Source organism: Ornithodoros turicata, chromosome 5, assembly GCF_037126465.1.
Source record: "Ornithodoros turicata isolate Travis chromosome 5, ASM3712646v1, whole genome shotgun sequence".
Classification (NCBI taxonomy): domain Eukaryota; kingdom Metazoa; phylum Arthropoda; class Arachnida; order Ixodida; family Argasidae; genus Ornithodoros; species Ornithodoros turicata.
The window spans coordinates 74,376,754-74,403,571 of NC_088205.1; the positions used below are offsets into that span (position 1 = coordinate 74,376,754).

General features: G+C 46.5%; 1 protein-coding gene and 1 long non-coding RNA gene across 2 annotated transcripts in view; one reads left to right on the forward strand and one right to left on the reverse strand.

The window, feature by feature from the left end:
* Positions 1-26,818, forward strand: part of LOC135396196 (uncharacterized) — a 160,672-nt gene that overhangs the window by 98,632 nt on the left and 35,222 nt on the right. The gene's annotated exons all lie outside the window — the stretch shown is intronic.
* Positions 931-9,391, reverse strand: LOC135396195 (NFX1-type zinc finger-containing protein 1-like). The gene is made up of 9 exons (XM_064627220.1): positions 9,053-9,391; positions 8,281-8,717; positions 6,991-7,385; positions 5,925-6,427; positions 5,600-5,815; positions 4,619-4,912; positions 4,324-4,529; positions 1,737-3,950; positions 931-1,347 (listed from the first exon to the last, which is right to left on the reverse strand). Exons 2-9 carry the CDS (start codon positions 8,622-8,624, stop codon positions 1,179-1,181), a joined length of 4,341 nt encoding a protein of 1,446 aa, XP_064483290.1. The 5' UTR covers positions 8,625-8,717; positions 9,053-9,391; the 3' UTR covers positions 931-1,178.

Consider the following 26,818-nt stretch of genomic DNA (forward strand, 5'->3'; position numbering starts at 1 on the left):
GTGCTAAACCAGATATTTATTTCGCACGAGCCAAAAATGACAGTCTACATATTTTCATCAACTTACCCCACCCTATGGGTAAGTTGAGGCCATCAAAAAATTAGTGCCGGGTTTAAAGTTTGTCTTTTGTTTTGGGCCAGCCGAAACGGTCAGCCACCAGTAGTGCACACAGAAACACAGGGCAATGGCACAGCATCATAACAGTGAGGTCATACGTTTCTTTCCCCCCAAAGCTCCTGGATATGCTGCGAACAGTAGGTTTATCTGCAAAAAAATAGCACGAAGCGGTTCTCGAAAACCGCCTGGAAGCACCTCACGTCGCGGCATCCGCTTCCCGACTTGGACGTCTTGGCGCCGCCTCAAGAAACCAATGTGAGAGACAAGCCTTTGGTGTCTGGTCTGGCCTGGTCTGTATAGTGGGGCACTACAGGCATGGCAACCCGAACGATTGCCACAAAGACTCTTTATAGCCATTGTACTAATATTTGTAACCAGGCAAAGGATTTCGGTCAATTCCAGCGTGATAAACATTAGCAACTACGCACAGCTACAATACACAAATCTTCAGCTTTTCATTTCGAAATACCAGAGAAATGAAGTGCCCACGGATCTGAGCCGGAGCGCCACCACTGCAGTGTAATCCCAAGACAGGCACTAAGGTGGTCGCTGTTCTATACGTGTGGGCTCTGTTCAACAGATGGGGAGATTGGGACCGTGGGCATTCCCAAAGGGGGGTGGGGGTGGAGCGTGCAACCCAGTCAGCTTTTTTCTGGTGACGGATGCCGCGAACTGTGCGATTCAGAGGTAGCAAAATCATGGCTATATGAATAAAGAGTGCACTATTTTCACAGGTGACCTCGAAGCCCCCCTCCTCTGCACCCCGTCTCAATACGCCCATGATTGGGCGACACAACACATCTAGAAAATGGAGATATGAAATATTCTTTATCTGTAAAAGTCTGATTTTGTGATGACATTGAGATCAGTGTAGAGAAGAGGGCGATTATCGCGAATGCACATAATATACATCGCTGCAGGGGCTCGAGCGCGAATGAAATTTCATTGTTCATTGTTGTTTCAAGAACTAAGGGCTACAGTAGCCAAACGAAGCGCTCAGTATTTCGAAACCAAAACACTATATAAAAGCAAGACAAGTTTGTTCAGTGGGCCTATTGAAGTCACTTGTCGCAGGGTTTCTTCTCTTCAATGAGACCACGGAGGTAGTCATCAAGTGAGCGTTGCCCGGCAACCGCTTCATACCCGTAATGCTCACTCCGGATGTCATCCAGAGCCTTTCGCTTTTCTCTGTTCATCCTGGCGATGTACTTCTTGACATGTTGACCGAACCTACGGGGTGACAAAGAGAGGTATCCATGCATTAGAGAAGCGAAAGACGTCGGAACTGCTGCGTTCCATAATCCAAAAAAAACGCGTATCCCCTGCAACTTTCGTATAGCGGCTCGTATGGTGTGAAATTGATATTCTCGACGGATGTTGCACGAAGCTACAGGGAGTTCGCAATAGCCAAAGGATGTTAAAAGCGGCGAAGTCTGGGGGGTTGGGGTCGTTCCTAAGTGATATAACAGGTTTCGTGGGCTAACTACTCAGTGGGCTAAGGTCAGTTGAACAGAACCACACAAGTATTCCGAACCCAAGAAGTTACAAGGTCCGTCACAAGCCCAACCCCCTTAGTTGCTCCGCGTTACCCGTTCCACACTACGAAACTTGTGGCGTACCTCAGACAATGCCTGGCGGGCGTGGAGCATCTAGGGCACAAAAGAGGGTCATCCTCGGGGGCTGTGGAACAAGCTCTCCTCAAATCTTCCTCTGGCACAGAATGTCCGCAGTCTCCGAGCGCTACGAGGAGAACATTTAGGGACGTTCCCGCTGCTTCCTCGTACTCTTTCGGCTTGCAAACACTGCATAGCGTCGGACAGGGCTCGCCGCAGGCTCCGAGACAAGCATGGCCACAGGGCAGCAGTCTCGCGCAGCGATGGTCGCAGGGAGGCCGTGTACAAGGTTCGCAACACAGGGCATCGCAACGATAGTGCGGACACGACCACGTGCAGGGTTCTCCGCAAGGTGGACACGGATAGCCACACACAGTCGGACACGGGCCATGAGGGCAGGACATTGGACACGATAGCTGGCACGGGTATGGACACGGCGTTTTGTAGCAGGCAGCGGGACACAGATGACCGCAGGCAAGAGACCGAGGACAAGGTTCTAAGCAAGGAAATTCCTTTTCCCGCAGACTGCACGGAACGATATCTTTGTGGCCGCAAGGTCTGTCCAAAGTAACATACTTGTTGCACGTACTTGCGCAAGGTTCATTGCAGGCATTCCAGCAAGGATGACCGCAGTGTAGGATAGCTGGACAAGGTGCAGGGCACAGTCTAGAAATGGCAGAGGGATCTTTTTGCTGCCAACAAGGAACTACAATGGTGTGTCCAGATGAGCACAGAGCGGCTACTTCGGCATTGCAAACGTGGCTACAAGCTCTGGTGCATCCGAAGCGGCATATGTGTCCACATGGCTGAGACTTCGGACACTGATCGCAGGCGAAAAATGATTCAGTTTGGGTCTGCCAGCATTCGAGGACCACGTCATGTCCGCAAGGAAGCACGTAACTAGATTTCGTCCGGCATGCAATAACCGTTGCCAACTCACGACACTCCGCAGTGACCGTATGGCCGCAGGGTAAGGACTTCTTTACGGCTTCCCTGCACGGGTTATCGCCACACGGCTCACCACAACGCCCTGCACACTTATGTCCGCATTGTAGCAGTCTCTCGCAGCGGGCTCGACAGAGTTCTGGATTAGCAGCGATACAGCCAGATATCTTGCACGGGACTTCGATGAGATGTCCGCATGGACCTACCTCAACATTTGATACGATGCACGCTCCACCGCAGGGCTCGCCGCATTTTTTGCCACACGGATGACCACAGGATTTCAAGAGTCGCCCGCATTTTTTCGTGCAAGTCGCCTCGTCTGCCATGTAGCACGGGACTTCCGAAGTATGGTGGCAAACGGGAAACTCCACCTTAATGTGCACCGTGCAAGGCGTGCAGTGGCCGTGGCAGCGTCCGTTGCAACAGTGACCTCTGGAACATGTCTTTCCGCAACGCTCTCTGCAGGTGATCAGCGTATGGTCCTCAGTATCCATGTGACAGTTTTTTGGACAAGAATGTCCGCAAGGAAGGGAGGCTGGGCACGGAAGGTTACACAAACTATTACGACCGCTAGGAAAGTCCTCGAGTGTTCTTACTACTGCCGTGCTGTTCGAGTGTCTCCTGCACCGTAACTTCAGTTCGCATCCCAGGAGGCCCCGATATTTGAGGTCGTCAACGATGTCTCTCCATAAGTTGGACGCCTCGCTCAGTAAGGTCATATTGCCTACGCAGTAAAACCCCATACGTGCCCTGGACAGGAGGACACAGATTCGGTTCGCCACTCGAACAAAACCGGTTTCCCCGGTTTCGTTGGAGCGAACCAGGGACAAGAGGATGATGTCGTTCTCTTCTCCTTGGAAATTATCCACTACTGTGATGGCCACCGCGGTCATGTCCTGATATGTATTAGCTGTGCGCTCTAGAAGCTTCTTCTGACCCATGTACGGCGTGAGCAAGGTGACTTGAGAAGGTTGGTAACCCTGAGCAAGCAGGTATCTGCAGAGGTTGACTAGAAAATGTGCCTCGAAAACGTTGCTATAGCTTCTTCCAGAATTTCTCTGCTCGGGGGAGGAGTGATTGAAGAAGAACATGTTCGTGGTCATACCCTCGATGTCTTCGTATCGTTCCACGCACGGGTGGGGCTCCAAAATAGGGTAGAATCGTGGCGTGAGAAGGCGGGCGAATTCCGGCCTCATGCGATGTTGAACGTGGAGCTGTTTGACACCCACGCCGTTGATAAGCATTCTTTCGAAAAGCGACACGTCCATCTTGTATCTGTTAAGTAAACCATCTTGTTTTCAAGTATAAGTAGTACAAAGCACACGATGGCAGCAATATTACGATTAAAGAACGGCAGTTGCTGGACCGGTACGGGGAGTGGGAACCACGCTATGTGGCTGAACGTCAGAGATGATACACGATGTTAGATCCCCCAACATACCAAGCTTCGCACAGACACAGAAGGACAAGCTTCCATGCTCTACACGTCCCCTACCGATTTCCGTTGAGATTTCCTGAGTGGCGTTATAGTGCTCGGTAGCCCCACTCAATGAGCGTTGCACTCAAGCCTATTGCTTGTCAATGGGGCTTGAGGGTAACACTCGCTGAGTGTTGCATTCAAAAAGTTTCGTGCAAGCCAGCCCAGTACCTGATTGACAGCTCGTGTACATTCGTAGGCGGACGCAACTGCTGGTGGTCCCCGATGAGGATCACATGCTGAGTTTGCGGAGCCAAGCTTGTCACCACGTGAGCTTCGAGTACTTGGGCTGCCTCTTCCACGATGACGATGCGCGGTTGCACTTCGCGGAGGAGAGCCTGGTGCTTAGCCGCGCACGTTGTTGTCATTCCAATGACCTGAAACAAGACTTCTGGTCATCTGCACACACACACCAGGAGAAATTTTTGCACTTTAGTGCCCTTCTTGGAATCCATTAGGTACCCACCTTGGACGCCCTAAGGACCGGTAGGACAGCCATTAGTTTGGAGTGTGCCATGCGCTCTTGCACACCTTCCATTGTTGTCATCTCAGAAGTTTGAAATGTGTCAATCACAGAAGTCAGGTTGTGGACCCAGTATCGATATAGTTTCCAGCGCTCTCGAGATCGTAGCGTCCAGACGTCCTCGACGTGATCGTCTCCTGTGGCTGGATCGCCCTCCTTGATGATGTTGCGCAGATGTGCTTCCCAAGAGCTTGTGTCCAGGTCCCGCTTGTTGGACCCCTTTTTAGCTTTGTGCACCTGTGCAAATGACGTCCCTATCAACGCACTGTCTAATGCGAATTGCCTATGCCTAATGGTTCAATATGTCACAAAACCAGCCACCAATAATTTGAGCGTCAACGCAGGAGTCTTTTAGTGCTGGCGGTAAATGTTTTTAGAAACCTTGCCATGTGGCGTGTCATGTGGTGTCACGTGTATAGTGGTGGATCCGCGCGGATGTCCGGTCTACGCCGTGACTGCGGATAAAAATATAAGGTCTTGAAATTCACGAGGGTGAGGTGCGGATAAACTCGCGCACCACCGCTGCAGGTGCGGATATCCGCATTTTATCCTCAAATAAGCATTAGTGTTGTGGCGCCACAATTGACGCAAAATGGTGTATATCCTTTGTTGTGCCTTTAAGTGCGTTTTATGGCACAATTGTGAATGACAGTATTTCTGGGTTTGTATACATAACATTTTCGTCATGCGGATTGCCCCCCCCCCCTCAAATTCAATGACTGTGGATGTGCGGACACACTTTTCATCTGACGTGGACGCTGTCGCGGATGTTTACGTGCGCGAGTGCAGTGCGGATGCGGATAATGTCAACGTCATCCGCGCTCCGCCTGCCTAAAGAAGCCATGTGGGGTAGTAACTCTGTGCAGAAGACAGACACACCAGGCATACTCTGAGGATATAGTATACCAATCCAGCCTCCCTTACCGACGACGTGCCCTTTTTGCTGCTTTGATTCACGAAGAGTGCTTTCGTTTGATCCAGGCGTAACCACACCCTGAACACTTGACAGAAGGAATGCTCGTCGAACACCGCTTGCAAGAAGGACTGGCAGCACGCCTTGCTCATGACATGCATAAGCAGTTTTACAATGTCCTCTTCCTCAGGTACGGAAAAGACGGTCTGCGACAATGTTGAAAGTGCCTGAAAAAAGGTCAATGCATAAGCTACAGTGAGAGCTGAGATATGTACTCATGTGTACCATGTGTACCATCATGTGTACTACAGAAGCGAAAACAGACAAAAAGCAAACCTTCAGTCGTCCAAGGTGCTTCCGTAGAGCTTGAGAGGACTGCCGATCAGCGAGTGTCCGTTTACACTTCTTATTGACATGATACTTTTTCAAGGCGTTGTTCTTACATCCACCGCCCATCCTCGTAACAAGTTTCGTGAACTGAAGCATGCCTTCCAGAAACTGATCCAGGGCGCGATTGGTATAACAGACCACCAAGATGGGACCTTGGCCGTCACCCCATACGGCGTCGTTCTCCAACAGCGTCTGAACAATCTTCAAACCCATGTAGGTCTTTCCCGTTCCCGGAGGTCCCTGTATGACCCCTAGTTCATGAGTTAGCGCGTACTGAAGAGCCTCCAGTTGGGAGCTGTCCAGTTGGACTTCTTCCGCCTTTGGCCAGCTGTCTCGGTCGAGCAGGGTCACCTTTCGGCGGGTACCACCAGGTGCCTCTAGGAGACACGTTATGTCGAACGTCGTCGAATTATTCACGTAACTTGGATGGAAAACGACGGATTCCGCACCTGCCAATGATTCCGCACAATTATATGCCTGTGCCGTCAACAGTGCAACAGTTTCTATCTAGGTTCCTAATGTGGTCAGCGGCCATTCTAAACAACCTAAGTACTGTCGCGATGCTGGTAACATGATATTCGGAAGGGTTTTCTATCGTCAGTCTGTGAGTTGTCATATTTACAACCGGTTGGGCACGCAAATGATTATATGTATTCGTGTATTTTTCTCGGCAACGTAAAATGTTAAATATCTGCACAGGGTGTCCCAGTTATAAAGGCGAATACATTTAAAGGAAGGTAATCAGGACATCGCCTTGGGAGCTTGCTGGTGCCCTCTTAAGGAGCGCCGTTCAGCATATGCTATATTGCAACTGACTTCATCTCGAAAAAAGTGATGTACACATTTTTGAAAGAATGCGTTCGCATTTAGCTGGGACACCCTGTAACTGTGCCACACAGTTTGTCAGCGGCCTGCCATGAACTGTCTTATAGAACTCCAGGGAGCGCTCTTTCTGCGTTACATAGCCACATCGGCCACATGACCTCAACGACTTTGGGCTGTATCAGCTCACCTACGATGTACTTTTCCAGTGGAAGAACGTGCGTGTTTTGCAGAGCCTGGAATACATGACGATAACCCTCGAAGTATGCGATGCTTTCCAGAACAACAAACTGGCCCGTGACTTCGCAGCTACAATTCCAGAATGTGACTTCAACGACGCCTCTGCCGAGCATGCTTGGAGTGGCACGCGACACCGTGGCCACCTGGATTGTCTCGAAGTTGTCCTTACTGAAGCAAAGAAGCGATCCGGGAATGAAGCGCCTCGTTTCCTTCCAGTGTATCTTTGAGAAACTCGAGGCGTCGAACTGCACGACGTATACCCTTCCATCCGCGTTGACGGAAGAGGAAATGACGACAACGCCGGAATGGACGTTGACGCCGTCCAACTTGCGGAATATTTCTTGCCTGCACAGAAATACGTCGGCTTAGTTAAACGTAAACTAATTATCTCGCGCCCGTTTTAAATGACCAAGAATCGCAGACCGTTGTAATGCTTCAAATGCTCCCGCGAAGTCTCAATAGATCGCACGCAATCGTTTTTTTTTATTTTTTCAGAATTTTTTTTTTTTTTTTCATTTCCTTGTTAGCGCCGCGAAGCAACTGTGGCTATGAGCGGCGTATAGATGTGGCCAGATCGAGTGAGGACAGCAGGAAGGAGTGGGGGACAGGGGATGTTAGTATGCCTCCTGGGCTGACTTCAGGGGGAATTGTGAGGACATTCGTCTAGAAAGTTTCGGAAAACCCCAGAAAAACCTCGGACAGCACAGGCGATGGTAGGACTCGAACCCACTACCTCCCAGTGCTCAGCACGACCTTGGCTACCATCAACGAGTGGGACGCCTTAATCCACTCTGCCGCTGGTCTAAAAAGTAGCGACAGGACGCTAATAAACGTGTGAAGGCATTCTCGTAATGTTTTAACGTTATTTTGTACTTGCAGTACACTTTGCTCTTCGATCTTAACGAATGAAAAGACGATATGCTTGCCGAAATCCTACGAGATGCTCCCGCAAATGTCGGGACGTTATTCCAGAAAAATAGCTCATGCGCGCAAGGCACTCTTTGCGTACTGTGGATGCTATCTTCTAGCAGGTATGATCCACTAAAACCTTCCTGAAATGTCCATCTCACAGTATGGTTACTGGCATATATCAACGCAACAATAAAATACGATACACATGCGGCATAGTAACAATATAAGCGAATGGTATCGATAAACATGGGTGGCTCCGACAAGGCTGATCAATTTTTGTGCAAGAGACAGCAAGTTTCGGAATATTCTGGCATTATACGAAGTTTACCTGTATCTATATCCACGGACTTGCTGTGCCCGGGCGCACTCCCTTATCCCTTCCCGAAGCGGACGGACGAAATCCTCACGAAGCAGTCTAAACTGGACGTCCAGATAGTTATCCGTGCTATTATACGGCCCACGGACACGATTAGGCGTCAAATGAGGCAATTCTCTGGCTAGCAACTCTTCAGATGCTGGAACGACTGGGAGAGTTCTGAAGTCCGGGTGGGACAACACACGTTGTCTACCCAGCATGGCGCCACTCGTCGCAAGCTCTTCCAACTTCACGGCCCTATCGTAGATGTCGTCGATGCCTACTTGTGATTCTGGCAATGAGTCAACCATCGCCATTATGTAGGGTAGTAGGCTAAGGAAGGTATCCGTATTCAAAACAAATTCCTTTATGGCCTCCAAGACGTCCAGTATGTGAACGAGGGATTCCAGCTGAAAAAAGCAAGCACTTGCTTAATCATTTTCTAGTTCTGTAAATAACCCAGCACAGAACACTGGTACGCAAACAAAGGCGTAAACTTCCAGTGACAAGTCAAGCTCAGGGCAAGTCAACTACAACAGGTCAACTTCGCCCACAAGACGTCTGTGATCCGCCTAGGAGCGCGCATGCCTTCGCGTCTCAAAGTAGTGCCCGTGCCCGCATGCTTCAAACTTACAGATCACGTTACCAAAACACACTCGTGGAAGACTACGTACTTGCAGCAAATTACGTGCTTTTGAAGCAAAGCACGTAAAATATTCTCATTAACAAAACAATGCGTCCTTACTTGCTGAGAACTGTCTTCGATCGACGAAACCTTGAACGCAAATTTTGGCAGCGTCTTCCTCGCAAAGTTTTCAGATGTAGCTGTCTTCCTAAGAAGGTCCCGAAGTCTAAGAGAGCCGCAGTCGCAGTGCGAACACAAAAGACTGAGCCGCACGAAGGCCCACTTGAGGTCCTGGAAGTCTAGGTCGTCGCACTCCAGGAACGCGTCAAAACTAAAGGATGGCCGGCATGTGGTATTAAGTTGGGCTGCACAGGCAAAGCCCTCGGAAGAAAGCCCACCACGGATGGTCCCTTCTACGAAGACACTGAGAAGGCACAGGCACAACGCTGCATCAGGTCATACCTATCTCGCGACAAATTGTGGAATGCATCAGCGCGTGCCTTCTTCAACGTCTCTTCATGCACGTGATGATTCTTCCTCTTCATCAGAGACTTTCTCAGGGTGTTATATCTTACAGTCTTGCGGGTCATAATCGCTGGTGGCAGCAATGACCAAAAACGTCAAGAAGGTGCGCATCTCGAGTGTGTGTGTGTGTGTGTGTGTGTGTGCATATACATGTTACTCTCTCACGGGCTTTGTTTGTGTAAGCACGTCTGAGAGCATTGGGGGTATGCCGGGTTTTTGGCTAAAATCGCGTTTTAAAATCTGGTCTCTGGATCTGTCCTAGGCGGGGAATCTGTCTGACAAAACGCGTTCAAATCTTGACTGTGCCGCAACACTTCTTAGGTATCAGGTTCTTCGTTGGTCGTAGGTGAAACGTAACGCTCTATAGACCGTTTCTTCAGGACGGGTACACAACCGCATCATAATGAAACGTGCAATGTATGTCACGGTATGGTACAGCAAGTACCGACAGAAGCTATCGAAACGCTGCGAGTATTTTTCGCGATCCTCAATTATGTACAAATCCTGGTGATACATGCATGTGGCTTTCGTTCCGAACTGCGGCATGTGCAGCCTGTTGCAACACAAAGCACCTTACGTGGAAATCTACTCCAGTTTGTAACACAAAAAGTGCCTATCTGGAAATACACACACACACGACACACAAGGCAGACGTGACTTCAAACGACGGAGGATTATGGCTTGAGTAAACATGACGTGGCAAACACCTTTTTACTTGGCATTATCTTTTAGGATATCCTATAATACTGCACTCACGGCCGTCTGGAGCATTGTCCAATATACTACGCGCCCACATCAAAGACAGCGTGATCTTTCCTTTCGTTACGTTTTCACTGAATGGTGAAAGATGAAAGTCACTGAAAAGGTTAGCCAGCTGTAGGGATCGAACCCACATCTTCTGGATTACCGGTCCAGGGCTCTACCTATGTTGTTCCAGCCTCAGAACATCAGTTTCTCTCACTGAATGGTGTGCCGCATAAACCAACTCGGTGTCCTCCTCCTTATCGATTGTGTCATTTGTCTTTTTCGGGTTTCCAGGTAAGTGATAGTCATTTGTCAAGGGTACTTTGTTTGTTCGAACACGTCGTTGTGAAAAATGGCAAGATGATGCGGATTAAAACATCGCTCGTTTTTACAAGCAGCGTACTGAGTGTCGGTTAGTTGCATGGTTCTCTCAAAATGTTGATCTGACAAGAATGACAATAAACGCATTAAGACAAAACTGCGGGAAAATAGTGCTTTATTTCGAGGATGCGTGAAAATTTTAACATCGAGTTTTGCTTGTTTTACGTTTTCTCTACGTGACTCTGCTGGTTATGCTACACGGTATTAGCTGCTTGTCCGAGTCGGAGATGCGCGTACTTTGGTCAGATTAGTTTAGAGTTCATATTCGCACCAGTCGGGCAAGTTTGCCCTTAAATAGACCCACAGCGGGCGAATGAATATCGCTCGAATTCCTGGGGTTGTATTCCACGCCGTAGGCATAAAAAGAAAATAACGAATGCGAGCTGTGGTTGCGGTGATTGATTTACATTGAGGGTTTTATCGTAACGGAGATGCTCAACTTGCCTATGTTAATCCTCGAGGAGTATGCTGAACGCCGTCGCCAGTCCGCGCATGGGCACGGTGCGCTCAGATATGCATTGGATAAGTTGTCGAAGATAGATCGCTCCTCGCATTTATCCGCGCATCCTCATGCATTTCGAAGCAGGCTCTGCGAAAGTTTAACCGAGGGAAATAAGAAGGAAGCACAGATGAAGAAAGACGGATTTCGGTGTTCCTTCTTCTTCTTTTTTTTTTCAGGTATTTACTTCGCGACATCAAAGTCTGTGCGACAATCCCGGTCGGGATCTTCGGCTTCTCGATGGTCTGTACTCTGTTTAAACAGAACTTCACCACACAGAAGGAGGCGTCTACCTTGGACACGCATAATGTGTCCAAACCAGCGGCATGGCCGAGTGTAGTCTAAGGCGTCCGCTCGCTGGCGGTAACCAAGGTCGTGCTGGAGACTGGGAGGTGGTGGGTTCGAATCCTACCGCCGGCTGTGCTGTCTCAGGTTTTCTCTGGGTTTTTCCGAAGTCTTTACAGACGAATGTCGGCACCGTTCCCCCTGAAGTCTGCCCAGGACGCATACTAACCCCACTGTTCCCCACTCCTTCCTGATGTCCTCTCTGCGTCTGTCCACATCTGTACGCCGCTCATAGACACAGTTGCTTCGCGGCGCTAACACCCAATAAAAAAAAAGTGTCCAATGTAGGCGCCTCATCCCATTGTCAACAAGTCAGGAGACACAAATACCATTCGGAACACTGTAGCAAGTCACAAATGAATCGCGACCCGCGTGATTCGCCACTTGCTCCCGCACATCGCATATGCTGATCGGACATCGCGGCCTACACAAAACTGTTCTCACGTGCTGTTGCGTGACGCTTGTGACGCACAAACTGAAGAAGAACAATGACGTTCGCTATGTGACGCTACTGGACAGTAATAAGACTTCGGCATTGTTTCGGTTGTCGTGATCAAAGTGCTTTCTAAAAACCGGGCTAACCGTGGTGCCGTGTAATACATTTGGATGAACAAATCGGAGGGAGTGGGCCGTACGCCTTTTTGTGACAGCTAACGCCACTGCATAAGCGTCACAACAGGCGTATGCCAGATGTTCTCAACAATTCAGGGGAGAGAACAACAACAGTTATATTTGGACGATAAAGTTGGGATGTTAAAAGTGGGAAAAAAAGGGAGGGGGCGTACGCCCCCTCCCTCTTCGAATCAGTAGCGATAACCTTATCATTCTTGGCAATGGTTGGAGCACAGCGTGCTATGCGGTGAAGTTCTGTTTTTAGAGTGTATCAAGGTAAAGCAACATTGGAAACTCTTGGGAAACCTTTTCTCGTTTCTGTAAAGCGTGCTTCACCTAATGTGCGCAAGTATAGCGTGAAGCCAACTTGCAAAGTGACGACGCCGACCGAAATAATGTCGAGACTTCTGCAACATAAGAGTCACTTGTATATGACATCGAGTGTAAACAGTTCCTAAAAACAAGCACAGTACATCTTTGCCTCACCTGAGTCGCCCGCGCAGGTAACAGCTGAGTGAACTGTATTGTTGCGTCCCTTCACCTTAGTCTAACTAAGGGAAACAGCTACAGATGATCGTACTCATTCGACAGCTCTGTTTACCAATGTCTCAGTTTCGTCGTAGTGTCAGCTTTATCATGACATGTGTTTTACAGCTTGTTTATAAATTCGAAGCGCGCGCTTTTCGAATTTTTGAACTTGACTTTTAGTATATCGTTTCCGGCCCTTGCGCACGTTATGCGTTGGCGCTTTGCGAGACGCGTCGCTCTGCGATGCAGTTTTGGTTGGAAGCATGCGCATACGTTACGCGAAGCATTCGTGAGTTTAAACACATCTTACGCTATCTCCTTTGCGTACGTATGGGATAGCGTTTGTGATGCTGCGCACGCGCAAAACACAGACTGCTTGGCGCAGCGCGTAGAACCATCAACGCTATCTCTTACGTACGCGAAAGCGATGACGTACGATGCGCTAAAACTCTCACTATTGTGGCGCAGTCTGGCGAGTAAACGAGATCATTAACGGTATCCACGTTAAGATAAACAGGAGCCAAATCTCGTGTTCTCACGTTGCTGCAAAAGCGGTACGAGAGGGGCCCACCGTATGCACGCAACGTTGGAGGGTTCTAGATATAGAGTACGCGATCGCCTCGCGTTACGCAAAGAAGTAGCGCTTTCACAGTGTTCGCGTTTTCGAGAGACAAAACGGTCTTACTTGGATGCGCCTCTTTCCTTCTTTGTTCAATGTATTTCTTTCGCTCAATCAACCTATACCACATCCCACGCTCTGGCTGAGCGACCACTATCTCATCGTTAAAAACAAAAACAACAACGAAAGAGCGGAGCGTTGTTTTAAAGAAATCGAAATTGTATTCGCGAGTTCTTCATTGTGTGCGCGCTCTTCGAAATAAATAGCGCCTCCCTTAAGACATCGTGCACGACAGCACTTTATTTTCTGGGTCTCTTTCACTTATCATAAACCGCGTCAAAGAACCTTAGTGTTCGTGGAAGAGCCTTACCTGTAAGCCTTTTGTAAGCTTATAGGAATTGCCACCCGTAACCGTATATCGGTCTCGTGCGTGGGTAAGACGCGTGTGGTGCGTCAATATGGGATCGCATTTCCGGGGCGCGTGTGTGCAATGTGGGTATCTAGAATGTAGGTTGGAAGAAAGACCATCAAGATAAGCATCTTGTGTATACGTAAGATGAGTTTCGAAGTTTGCCTTTCTCTTTCTTCCTCAGCAAAAGATGTGATCGACTACGATTATATATACACAAGCGAGTTGAAGTGAGCTTGAACAGCTTTACAAAACGACTAGCTCTAGTGACAGTATTCGGATGTCACAGTATATTGCCAGCACCGTCTGACAGAATTGCTTTTTATCTGCCTTTCTAACCATTCTGCGTGATTAAAAACAAGCATTCCGGGCATGGAATACCGCTAATTTTCGTCTACGTCAAGCAGACGACAATGAAAAAGCAGATGGTAGCTCTGTGGTCTGCTTTGCAAAACTATTGAGAGCAGTCAAGTGGTTTCCTTGGCTCGAGTTTGAGGAAATTCCTGAGGACGATTACCGTAGATGACTTCTTTTCCGTGGTATTACCCGTACGTAAAAAAACGTGTTTGCGTACGGGTGCATGTGATTCCGCCTGTGAGAAATCCTGTCTTTCCATGCTACATTGCCAACAGCGTAATGTGGAGCAAGAGCAATAAATTGCTTGCGGGGCTTTATGCATGGGGGCCATCGTTTTTTAACTTATTTTGAAATGCTATAAATTTTTTTGAAAGCCTTTTAATGTTTTATGAAATCGTATAATTTTTTACATTGTTGTACTGTGTTTACACAGCCTATTTCAGCTTACCGGAAACACAGCCTGGCAATTCTTTGGAGGCACGTTACATCGTGTCGTGTGTCTGTGTGACCATCGGTGATATTTATGGCAACTCTCGGGGAGACGTACTGCCGCTGTTTGGGCAGATTACAGATTGGTCTTTCTGATAAGATTTGTATGAAAACGTGCGCCATAATGCGCCATCGTGCTTGTCAGTCCACAAGAATGAGTATGCATTTAAAGAGTGATGTGGGCAACAATGAAACTATTTTTTGCTATTCATTCAGTGATTGCTTGCAATGGGTTCGATATTATTGCCCTCTCGCAGAATGATATATTTACCGATAATTAAACATTCATAACGATTCAACGATTCGATGCAATTTGCATTCTAGTGTCCCGCCGTATTTCATTGGCGGAGTTTAATGCGAACGCTGAGTTCCAATTTAAGCCCGTGCGCTGTGCGCGATATTTATGCCGTACCTCTTGGGAAGTTGTGAGCTTACTGACTCCCTGGCTAATCAGCTGATGGCTCGGGATATAAAGATTCGTGCCACATCAGCATTTTTTGTTCTGGTTTCAAGGGCGTATTCTGAAAAGGGGCTTGAAATGAAAGAGAGAGAGAGAGAGAGGGAAAAAATTCGATGAGCCAACGGATTCTGTCGAATCAATAAAAAGCGTGTAGCGAAATCAGCATCAGAAAGGAGCTCTTTACGACATGGTGCTTGCGATGTCAGAGATTGATTGATAAAAAAATGGACATGTTATTTAGCTATGTTAGCAATTTATCTTGCTTCGCATGACTTGTCAAGAATTGCACAATTCGCGTTTTTGTTGGTCTTGATTGTTCACTAATGCTTGGATGACAGTTTCAGATGCAAGATTATATAGGTCACAAACTGGCCTTTGTATCAAAACCGGTGAATCAATGAATAATTTCAGAAAGAGAGTGTACTTCTAGAGGAGAAAGAGAGACCAGTGGAAGTCGCCATTATCTCCTTGCTTTTACACACTTTGTTCTGAGTGCTTCCTTGTGTCGAAGCCCACGCTAGATATGTAGCACCCCTCGTCCGCTGCCCTCTCTATCACCAAAAACGACTCCAATATCAATATACACTCAAGTGAAAGACACAGAGCGCGGCTGTATCGAACGTTCTGGGTGCTCAATCAGCAGCGAACTCAAGCCCGTTAGTATTGCGCTATTTAACAAGCACCGTAACGACACTAACGGATATCGACAACGCTGTCAGAAATGTATCTCCCACCCACTTCGCGAAGTAAGAGTGGGAATAGACGTTATGGATCGTAAAGGGTGCTAAAATGGCATAGAAATATAGTAACTCTTTAGCCAATAGACGTCTTACATAACAGCAAATTAGGAAGAGGACGACTTCGTTCCTGATAATAGCAACACCTCCATAATAGGTTCCCTTTGATGACCCCATGTCATCGTCATAATCTATATTCGTTGCTGTCTCTTTGATGGCATCGCATCCAGAGAAGAGGAAGCTGCTTGACAAACAGAGCTCGTTGCAAGATAAGTTACAGCGTAAAAAATTATCCTAACCAAGTTACGTGTTATGAAAGTAAGCGTGAAGTTCCCAATAGAGGTATTTACAAAAATCATGTTCTGGAGATGCGGGGCATCGATACCCGTACCTCTCGCATGCTAAGCGAGCATATGGCACGCAAGGGCTCATGGGAACTTAGAGCGTCTCGCAGCACTACGAAACGTTCAGAGGCGGAGGTAGAAGAAGAACAACAACATTCCCGGTGTGCGCAGCAGCAGCGTCAGCCGGGGTAAACCATGACCGAAGCAGACGACAGAGCAGTGCCCCTCAAAGTTCCCATGCTGCTTTGCGCCTCGCGCTTGGAGGCGCGCGCATCTTTTTAAAATTGTCTATTGGAGAAGTAAAGAGTTCACTTGAAGTTACGTGCTGTAGTTCGTTCGAATCCCGGTGCCGGCTGTGCTGTCTGTTTTTTTTTTCCTCAGACACTTTCAGACATATGTTGCCACAGTTCCCTTAGAATCAGAGAACAAGGAGCAGTCAAAAACAGGGACAACGACACAAGAAGACACACAAACAGAGGCTCCACTATCAACAAGTTTTTACTGGACTACACAAGCACATTTATAACCAATGGTATCGAGGGGGAAAAAAGGGGCAAAAACGGAACACACGTGGGGGCCATAAAAACACGAGGAACAACCGGATCTAACTACTCAACTCCAGCTTTTAGTCTGCATTCCAAGAACCCAAACTCTTCCCTTGTTAGCGATATCGACGGCTCACTAACGCATTTATCAGACCCATACTTCATTATCAAAAAGGCCTCGAAAATTTCTCTTTCATTCTTGGATTTGAATCGTCCTCTAATCTTTGTTCTCGGAAACTCTGGAACGCAACCGCAGGCTCTTACGTGTTCATGCAAGGTACCCCCACCCGTTTTATTTACAATCTGGCCGGTGCCTAAATGAACGTTTAATGGAACATAAGAATTGTGTAAATAAAACGGGTGGGGGTACCTTGCACGAACACGTAAGGGTCTGCGGTTGCGTTCCAGAGTTTCCGAGAACAAAGATTAGAGGACGATTCAAATCCAAGAATGAAAGAGAAGTTTTCGAGGCCTTTTTGATAATGAAGTATGGGTCTGATAAATGTGTTAGTGAGCCGTCGATATCGCTAACAAGGGAAGAGTTTGGGTTCTTGGAATGCAGACTAAAAGCTGGAGTTGAGTAGTTAGATCCGGTTGTTCCTCGTGTTTTTATGGCCCCCACGTGTGTTCCGTTTTTGCCCCCCCTTTTTCCCCTCTATACCATTGGTTATAAATGTGCTTGTGTAGTCCAGTAAAAACTTGTTGATAGTGGAGCCTCTGTTTGTGTGTCTTCTTGTGTCGTTGTCCCTGTTTTTGACTGCTCCTTGTTCTCTGAGTCATGTACCAACAAGCCCATCAAGCTACTCTAGTTCCCTTAGAAGTCGGCCCAGGACGCACATTCCCCCAGTGCGTCAGTCGGCCCACCTCTGTGAGACCGACAACGGCGAGCACTTTCACCAGCACCACCACCACCACCACCACCACCACCACTTGCTATAGTTCCCACGTTGTATGCTCGCATTAGTTCTTGGACCTTGCGTAATTACTTCAGACATTTATGTCACAATTGGTGGTGCAAGCCATTTGTAATAGCTTAGATATATCAAAATTATACGAAGCTCTAAAACGATGAAAAAAGCCGCATCTTTGTGTGATTTCTCATTTTTACGTTCTAATTGGAACTTCTTCAACGGGATCGTTGGTAATCCTACACATCTGGTGGTAGAACGCAGCTACAAACACGGACGAAGGAGTGATACACAGTCTACAATGCGCGACTCACAATCAACAAGATTTTTAGTAAATGCAAACAATTTATACAAAGAATTCACTTACACAAGTTTACTTAATTTTAAGTATATAAAATTCTTAGTATAAGTATAAAATCATGTTATTTCTGTAAAGCAGATTGTATGTGTGCCTCTTCTTCGTCTGCGCTTGTAATATGCTCTTCGACAGAGAAGAAAGTAGGCATCGGAATTTAATTTCGAGAAATTCCCGTCCTCGGCGCATACTTCGTAGACCTTCGTCAAGTAGGACATTTTATCCAGCTACACGGTGCCGTGCGGAACACATTACTCTGCAATATGATGATCGCCACCTGATTCTTCGAATAAGCGGCCAAAACTCCATTCGTATAGCGTTCACCGCGGGAGACTCTGACGAAATCATTTCTAATAGGCACCTGTGGCGTCTCCGTTGACACCTCATTAACGAACTCGCCCGGGAAAGTTTTTATTCGAGGGCTACTGCTTTAGAGACTGAAGTGTTGCAATTATACGATACGGGTTATGAAACAAGTAAGGATGGAGGAGTCAGATTAGTAGGACCAGATTGCACATAATAAGGTATTTATTGCGTTACGTCACAAAGCAAGCCCAGTCAGGGACGGTATCTGAACATACAACCTACAACTAATTTGTTTTTGACACAATCTATTTATCCATAAATGGCAACGTTTGACCACAGTAAGATTCTCTTAGGCTTTTGTTTCTTTGACTTCGGAGATAGTTCCAATTTCCCAGTCTAGATCCCGTGAACGGCAACAAAAAATGAATTAAGTGACGATGACTCAGGGAATTTTCCGCTTAATTTGTGGCTCACTACTCACTTCTCAGTATGTGATATCATATGATGAGGTGACTGAAAGGTCCCACGAAGGTGATGATATTCTATACATGGAATAACATCAGCTTCGTGAGATCACTTTTTTTTTTTCACTAATTAATTTTCCATGCTTTAAAAGGCGGTCGTTCATGAAGAAGTTTGACTCGCTGTGGTTAATGCGTTTCAAGTAATCAATATATAAAATTTTACTGGTTTATTTATCGTTAATTAACACTCTTTACGCAGACGTGAGGACGCTACGTAAGGGCAATCGTAAGGCTGCAGCGAATATATCTTTTCTTGTGTCAATTTAATGTCATATCTGGGTTGATATTACTGCAATGACGTTGTTGCTCAAACGGCTGTGGACGTCTGATTCGGTCACCTTACGCTTACGGACGCTTGATACGATTGCTTACGGACGTTGTGTTTTGATGTGCTTGTTATTACAGTATATGCGGGACGTGATGTTATAGTGTTTTTTTTTATTGTATTGCGTGCTTTTTGGTGTGTTTTTTTGTTGTTGTTGTATTGTTGTGCTGCTTTTAATGATGTTGCGTTGTGTGTATTTTATTGTGGCTCTGCCTAGACGGGGGTGTGGTCCCTTTTTGCAGGTCAATAATAACCAAACAAACAAACAAAACAAACCTTTTAAAGACTACTTATTAAGAGTCACGCTAAGGTAAAGACCACTGTATAAACAGGTGGCGGGTCACTCTAGCTACTTTACTCAATTTCCTTACCCAATTAAACTAATTAATATGTCATTGACGCCCTTCTCAAGTACGCCCTGTTTATCGAGGGATTTCCTTTCTCTGCGCATACTTCGTGGAGCTGCGCCAAATGGGGGCATTTTATCCGGCTACACTCGAGAAGGACCTTTTAATTGGTAAGGAAATCGAGTAAAGTAGCTAGAGCGACCCGGCCACCTGCTTTTACAGTGGTTTTTACACGTCTTTATACTGCTCTTCCATACGTCCACGGGTGTTTACCTGCACGTGTGGGACATCAAACGAGGATTACGGGGATAACTTCATCAAGCCCCGAGCGGCCCTCGCTTGATTGAACGTAATCCTGGACGCATGCCGACCGTGAGACACGTGACATGAAATGCGAGCTTGAAGACTCGCTCGATAAATGATTGTGCACAAATAAAGCTGGTTCCAATGCCATGCAGGAAAAGAGCCGCGCAGCGACGTTCACTATGAAAAATACGTGCACATATAACGCTACGTACAGCCTATATGCAGTTTGTACCGACTGTTCCATGTCGTGCTGTGGTTATCTTTGGCACAGTTTGAGGGAATCGAAAACTGTTCGCGATAACACTTCCGAACATGCTACAAGTCAATCATGCGTAGGTGGTGGTGGTGATGGTGGTGATGGGATTGCTTGCCGTAGACGGCCACGCTAAGGTGGGAATTGTGCGTAACCTGGTTTTGTAACGTATCCTCTTGCAGTCATGTTAACCTCTCGTAGAGTGCAGTGCATCAGCTTGCAGGACATCGATTTGGTCGCTCCGTTCATCGTATCCCGTATCGTCTTCAGTATTCCCGGGGCCCGATCTTCAACTTGTCGTCATCCCATAATACGCGTTAAAAGCAACACTTCGGCCCGTGACTCGCCACGAGCTGTGTGCGCGACCCTAAGCGGTTTTGGAGCGCGCGAGCTTTAAATATAACGATAATGATCGCTCAGTGAACGTTCAAGGTCGGGGCCCCTTTCCCTTTTTATCTTTCCTTCTCCCTTTTTTTTTCTGCCAATAAACCTACGCACGTGTTTCGGTGCTTCTGTAAACCAGTCATAATTCTAACGCACGGCTAACAACATATACATGAACAACAAAACTTCCGTAAATATTCTTTTCATCTCCAAGCAGATGCGAAAATTATGATGAATCAACGAGGTTCGCTGAAAGAAGAAAAGACAGCAAAACATCCATCCTGTTCCTTAAGCCTTGTTTAGACATCTTGTAGTGACAACATAAGAGAGAAAGAAAGAGAGAGAGAGAAAAGTAATGGGTCTTGAGCTGTTTACGTTTCAAACTTTTTCTAGAAAGTTTTCCATGCAGAAAATGAGCAAACATCTCGCATCTCCTATCCGTTCGCATGTTTTTTTTTTTCTTTGCCATTTCGCGCTGATGCTCCCGCGGCGACGAATGACGATTTCCTTTTGCCGACGGCTGCTTCGTACCCACCTCACGATATTAACCCACTTCGCAATCACTATTTTAATCATATATACCACGTTGATAGATACGAGTCACTTTACAAGTTGCTTTGTATTGTTTACGTGCTGCGTTGTGCAACCCGTGTTGCCCATGGTATTGTGCTGTTATTATTAATTTTGGATAACAACAAATCGTACCGCCGGCTCTGCTGTCTGAGGTTTTCCCTGGGTTTCCCGCAGAGTTTCCGGACGAATGTCGGCACAGTTCCCCCTGAAGTCGGCCCAGGACGCATACTAACCCCCCCGTCCCCCACTCCTCCCTGCTGTCCTCTCTCCATCTGTCCACACCTGTACGCCGCTCCTAGTCACAGTTGCTTCGCGGCGCTAGCAAGAAAAAACAGACAAACAAAAGGAAACAATTGCTGTTGGAGGTGGGAAACAGATATATGCACCACCTGCTTTTATTGGTATAAACGCGATATTTAGATGGTTGGGCAGTTGAATCATAATAAACAAAGCAAAACCCACCCTCCCCCTCACTCCTTCCTGTTGTCCTCTCTCCACCTGTCCACACCTGTACGCCGCTCCTAGCCACAGTTGCTTCGCGGTGCTAACACGGAATTAAAAAAAAGCAAAATTTCTTGGCTGTTGTTTCGCAGAGCCTTCCAGCATCGCAGTCAATCGGAATAATAGTGGACCGCAACTTGCAGTTGTCCAGTTTTAGTATTATTAGAGGTCGCATTCCGTGAAGTTAATACTACTTCAAAAAGACTTGTGGTAGATTTACACATGAGGTGGTCCACTCTGTACAACTGGATACGCAAGTAGGCTTATAGTCCCCCAATAAAGGTTATCCTGTCCAGTATAAAATCTATAGAAAGAGGTAACATTTCGTTGAGTATGAGGAACACACAATAGAAGAGGACAACACGAGGGGGTCACAGCCCAATCTGCCGAATCCCAGTTCGCCGAATGCAGTTAAGAGGATTACCTTTGAGGGGAAAGGTCAACCCCATTTCGGCAAGCTGGGAAATGATATAGGAGCTTTTCGGCGAGTTCGGTATAGTGGCAAATGACGATAGGAAACGTGCGAGAATCATTGAATCCCTTAGTGAACAGTGGCTGGAAAACTAGAAATTATGTTGAAAGATGACAGCCACCAATCGCAATACCATTAGCAATATTTATGAAGAAAAACCCCCGACTATATAGGAAACGTAGCAGCACATGCAGATAATACCACAGCTGAAGAGTTTAATAGGGGGACGATAAATTTATCCATGGCCAGAGTAACAAAGGGGGACATCTCTGGATCAAACTTCTCTGGTGTGTGGTCTTTCTATGTACCCTGGTCTCCGGGTTTTTCGCATTGAATCCTTGCCAACAACTCGCATGTCTTCTCGACATTATTTCATTAACAATATGTGTGCTGTTTAGTAATTTGTTTTATTTAGAGTAAGAAAAATATCTCTTCGAGACATTTCAGTCCGTTAAATTTTCTGTGCTTTTCATTTAAATATTTTAAAGGTATTTTATTTCAACTCCTGAACCTTGAAGCCGTAAGCTCTGCGTCACTGTCGTGAGAGGTCCCGTAGTAGTAACGTTGTGGCTGGCTATGAGGATGATTTTGAAACCCTCTATAATCGCTTATTAACCAATTACAGCGAAAGCGTAATACTTGTCAAGGCAATGGAAAGCCCCATGAGAGAGGAACCCGACCCAATGCCCGACAGCTGCAAACACCAGGGGACGTGAGGAGGGGGTACGGACAGGACTCCGTAGTCCTGCATCCCCGGGGTCTGTAATTTCTCTCACCGGCCGTGCTGGGAGGACAGTGCGCCCTGGCCCACCTTCATAGGAAACATTACCGACATCCGAGGAGAACCCAGAGAAAATATCCAGACAGGGCAGTCGGGTCACCTCTCAATTTCGATGTGGAAGGCGATGGTCTTAGCCACTAAGTCACGGTAATAAGGTAAATTCGGTGAACTGGGAAGGGTGCATGTCGGTCATTCGGCCAGTCGAACCAGCACATTTGGAGGTCAAGGGATTACGGCTGTCTCCTGGCCTCCAAAGCATTCGGCGAGTTGGGATTCGGCAGATTGGGAGGACATGCACGAGAGTCTTGTGTTGTCCTCTTCGTATTGTGTTTTCCTCAAACTCAAGGAAATGTTACCTCTTTCTACAGTACACCAACTCGCTTGCACCATTCTAATTGGCTCGTGTAATCCACGTACCTCTTTCGGGGTATTAACAACTCCTATTCCTGATGGTTAAAATCTGCCTGCCTACGGTGTGCTCTGTTGCTTTCCATACTTTCTATTTTTGTATTTCGTTTAGTTACTCAAATTGCGTCCTACTCCTACTTAAGACCCAACAGTTTATTGGAATGAATGAACGAATAAATAAATAAATAAAAACCTTCATTCATCGAACCTATATATAGTCTCCCCTGAAGAGGCCTGATTTACAAGAATCCACTCATATAGTGTGTGTGCTTATACTGCCAGGTTCTCATTACTAAACTAAAGTTTCGGCGTATACGACTGGAGTCCTCTCTCGTCTAAATAAGGAACGCCGTTTTTGTGTCTATCTCTATAGTGAAACAAAGTTCGTGCCCTCTACAAAGATTGCACCTTTTCTTTCGCTGGAACGGAATTGCTTCATAGCTTTTCAGAGGTGAATACTTCTTAGGTCTTTTCTCGAGAAACCTTTGCTTTTGGGACAGAAACGTTTCCTGCCCCCCCCCCCTTTTTTTTTTTTTTGCTCCGATCTCCCGAAACGCATTAATGGAACATTTCGAGGACGAAATTTCGTTTGAAGACGACATTCGTTAAGGTCACCCTCTAGGGAAAGAAATAGAGAAAAGGAGAACTGAAAAGGTTAAGTTGATTTAGCGTCTCTCCTGCAAGATTTGAGGTCTAGCCTTAAGACACTTTGCTGGGAATCATTTCCTGTGTTGCATCAAATCCTATTTGATATTATGTATACGGAAATATGCTTATTGGTGTGTAGTCACTGGCATTGGGTACACTTGCGCTTGTGAGAAATATTCGAAAGCGTTTCAGCTTATTTATTTTTATTTATTTATTTATTTCGCTGCAGCCCATAGGGAAGGGCTTTACACGGGGGCAGAGAGACCTGGCCGAACAACATTGTGAAGAATTGCATAACATAAGTTAATAGAAACGGGTACGTGAATACAATACAAACATGCAATACAGAGGTAATAATATAATTTAGTGGCACATTGATAATACAGAGACCCAAGAATTGACGGGTGAAGCACTCAATATATTGGAAGGGAAAGTAAAAATGAAGGTAAGTACTGGGGTCAAACGGTTGTAATGATGTGTAATGACAGAGTGAAACTGGTCATGGTTAATTATTGCTGCAGCGAACCGAGGCGAGGAATTCCAATGTAATATATATTTTGTGCAAAGAATCTCACCATCTTATCTTTATATATATATATATGTAATGAGGGGGAAAAAAAGAAACAAGTACATTTCACTAGACGTGTTTGAAATTCAAAAGTGGCGGGGCCCTCCTGATTCGGACGTCATTCTAGACACGCGCAAAAGCTCCAAGCATTCACTGTCGCCCCTCAGTTTTGACGAAGGCGGAGCTTCCGCCGCAACGTCGACGTGTCCCTTAACTTTTCACATGTGAATAAATAACTTTTCTCCCTTTTTCCTACTTCCTATACCTTAGTTGTCTGCCTCTCGTTTTTTATCCTGTCCCAACCGCTGCCCCAATATAATATATATACATACAGTATATATATGTGTGTGCGCGTGTGTCTAGTAGGTGTACAATTCTATATCGCATTGCAATTAGTTGAAAACTCGTTAATCAACTTCAAAGGGCTTCACTATGCTTCGTGACAGTAACTTTATTTTGGAGATGATGAGTGGCGTGTGTTTCCAACGTTTGTGATGTCTGAGTGTTTTCATCCTAATGGTTGGCAGCATTTAAGTAACTAGGGCGGACTCACTTCTTAAGAAAGTCTATGGGGAATTTTTGTTCACAGGGTTCTCGGAAACCTCGCTAAATTTCTACACGAAGCAGGCACAGCCGTGTTCCTCTCGTATTTATCTAGGGAATGAAACATTTTTTGCAGGCCAGGAGCGATCCACCGATTTTTGGTGAATTAAAGTTTGTGAAATTTTCAATATATGGAAGTCTATGGGAGGGAGATGCAACAAAATCGCGTCTCTCGGCACGCACGGTCGCGATATCTGGGCCAAAATGATGTCATTCCCTACAGTAACAGTCCAAGAATTGATTGCAATCAACAAATTCGACAAACTTACTGCAGTTTACCAGATCCCTACGAACGAAAACTTGGCTTTGTCGTTTGCTTGCATGTTCTGCACGCTGGCGCCGATTACATAACTTCGTTAGAGCGCACGAGGAAAGCGAAACAAAGAAAACAGGTTTCTGACGGTGCCGCCACCTCTTCCCAGAAGCGAACGTAAACTAGATCGCATGAGTACGACCGACTTGGCTTGGACCCCCATCCCGCTTCGGAATTCTTTGTCATTCACCCAACATTATGTTACAACACGTACATTTGAGCACTCACATGCACTTTGGAAGATGCCAGGGCGTATCTTCCATACGAGATACCGCAGCTGACAGGCCTCTATCCTTACGTACGGCTCTGAGGGTGAAGCTCCCTTCAAGTAATCCCACGCACATTAACGCTAATGCTTCCCTCTTCACGATACGTCACACGCGGACCTCCGGAGAGCGTCGCGGGCAATTTACCTTCGCTCTGAGCGGCAAGCTTGGAATGGACCGTGAAGCTGAGAGTGGCTAGAATATGGGAGCATAGTTTACGCCATAGTTTACGCACCATGTTGTCGTTCAACCCCATTGGCGACGAGCAGGTGAAGACTAGAGTAGCTTGATGGGCTTGTTGGTACATGACTCAGAGAACAAGGAGCAGTCAAAAACAGGGACAACGACACAAGAAGACACACAAACAGAGGCTCCACTATCAACAAGTTTTTACTGAACTACACAAGCACATTTATAACCAATGGTATAGAGGGGGAAAAAAGGGGGCAAAAACGGAACACACGTGGGGGCCATAAAACACGAGGAATAACCGGATCTAACTACTCAACTCCAGCTTTTAGTCTGCATTCCAAGAACCCAAACTCTTCCCTTGTTAGCGATATCGACGGCTCACTAACACATTTATCAGACTCATACTTCATTATCAAAAAGGCCTAGAAAATTTCTCTTTCATTCTTGGATTTGAATCGTCCTCTAATCTTTGTTCTCGGAAACTGTGGAACGCAACCGCAGACCCTTACGTGTTCATGCAAGGTACCCCCACCCGTTTTATTTACAATCTGGCCGGTGCCTAAATGAACGTTTAATGGAACATAAGAATTGTGTAAATAAAACGGGTGGGGGTACCTTGCATGAACACGTAAGGGTCTGCGGTTGCGTTCCAGAACATATTTGTTGGCAGTACAAACAAAGGTCCAGGAAACCTGTGTTACCCTTTGGGTCGAACCATTCAAAAGTAGTAAAAAATGGGATAGGATTGACCTGTGTTAGGAAGGCCCTCCAGAAATCTTGTGTGCATACCATGTCTGAAAGCGTTGTGCTACAGTTGAACCGCCTTGAAGAAGCTGGTTTTTCTCGGCAGGTACTGCTGATGATCCTCCGTAGGTTGCTTACAGAGGTTAAGGGTCTAAAGAGTTCCCATGTAAGATTGGAAGGTAGACCGGGGGTGATTCCATATATTCATAGAACGTCGCATCATTTAAAAAAATTGGCAGGAAGGTTCGGTGTACCTGTAGTTTTTAAGTCTTTTTCTAGGCTATCTTCTCTCGTTAGGTTAACGAATCAAGAACAGGTATCACTAGAGTGCGAGAAGAAGCATAGGTGTCCTCTTGTGGAATGTAAAAGGTCCATTGTTTATGAAATCCCACTTTCGTGTGATAAGGTTTATGTCGGCCAATCTGGCCGGTGCCTAGATGAAGGTTTAATGGAACATAAGAATTGTGTAAATAAAACGGGTGGGGGTACCGTGCATGAACACGTAAGGGTCTGCG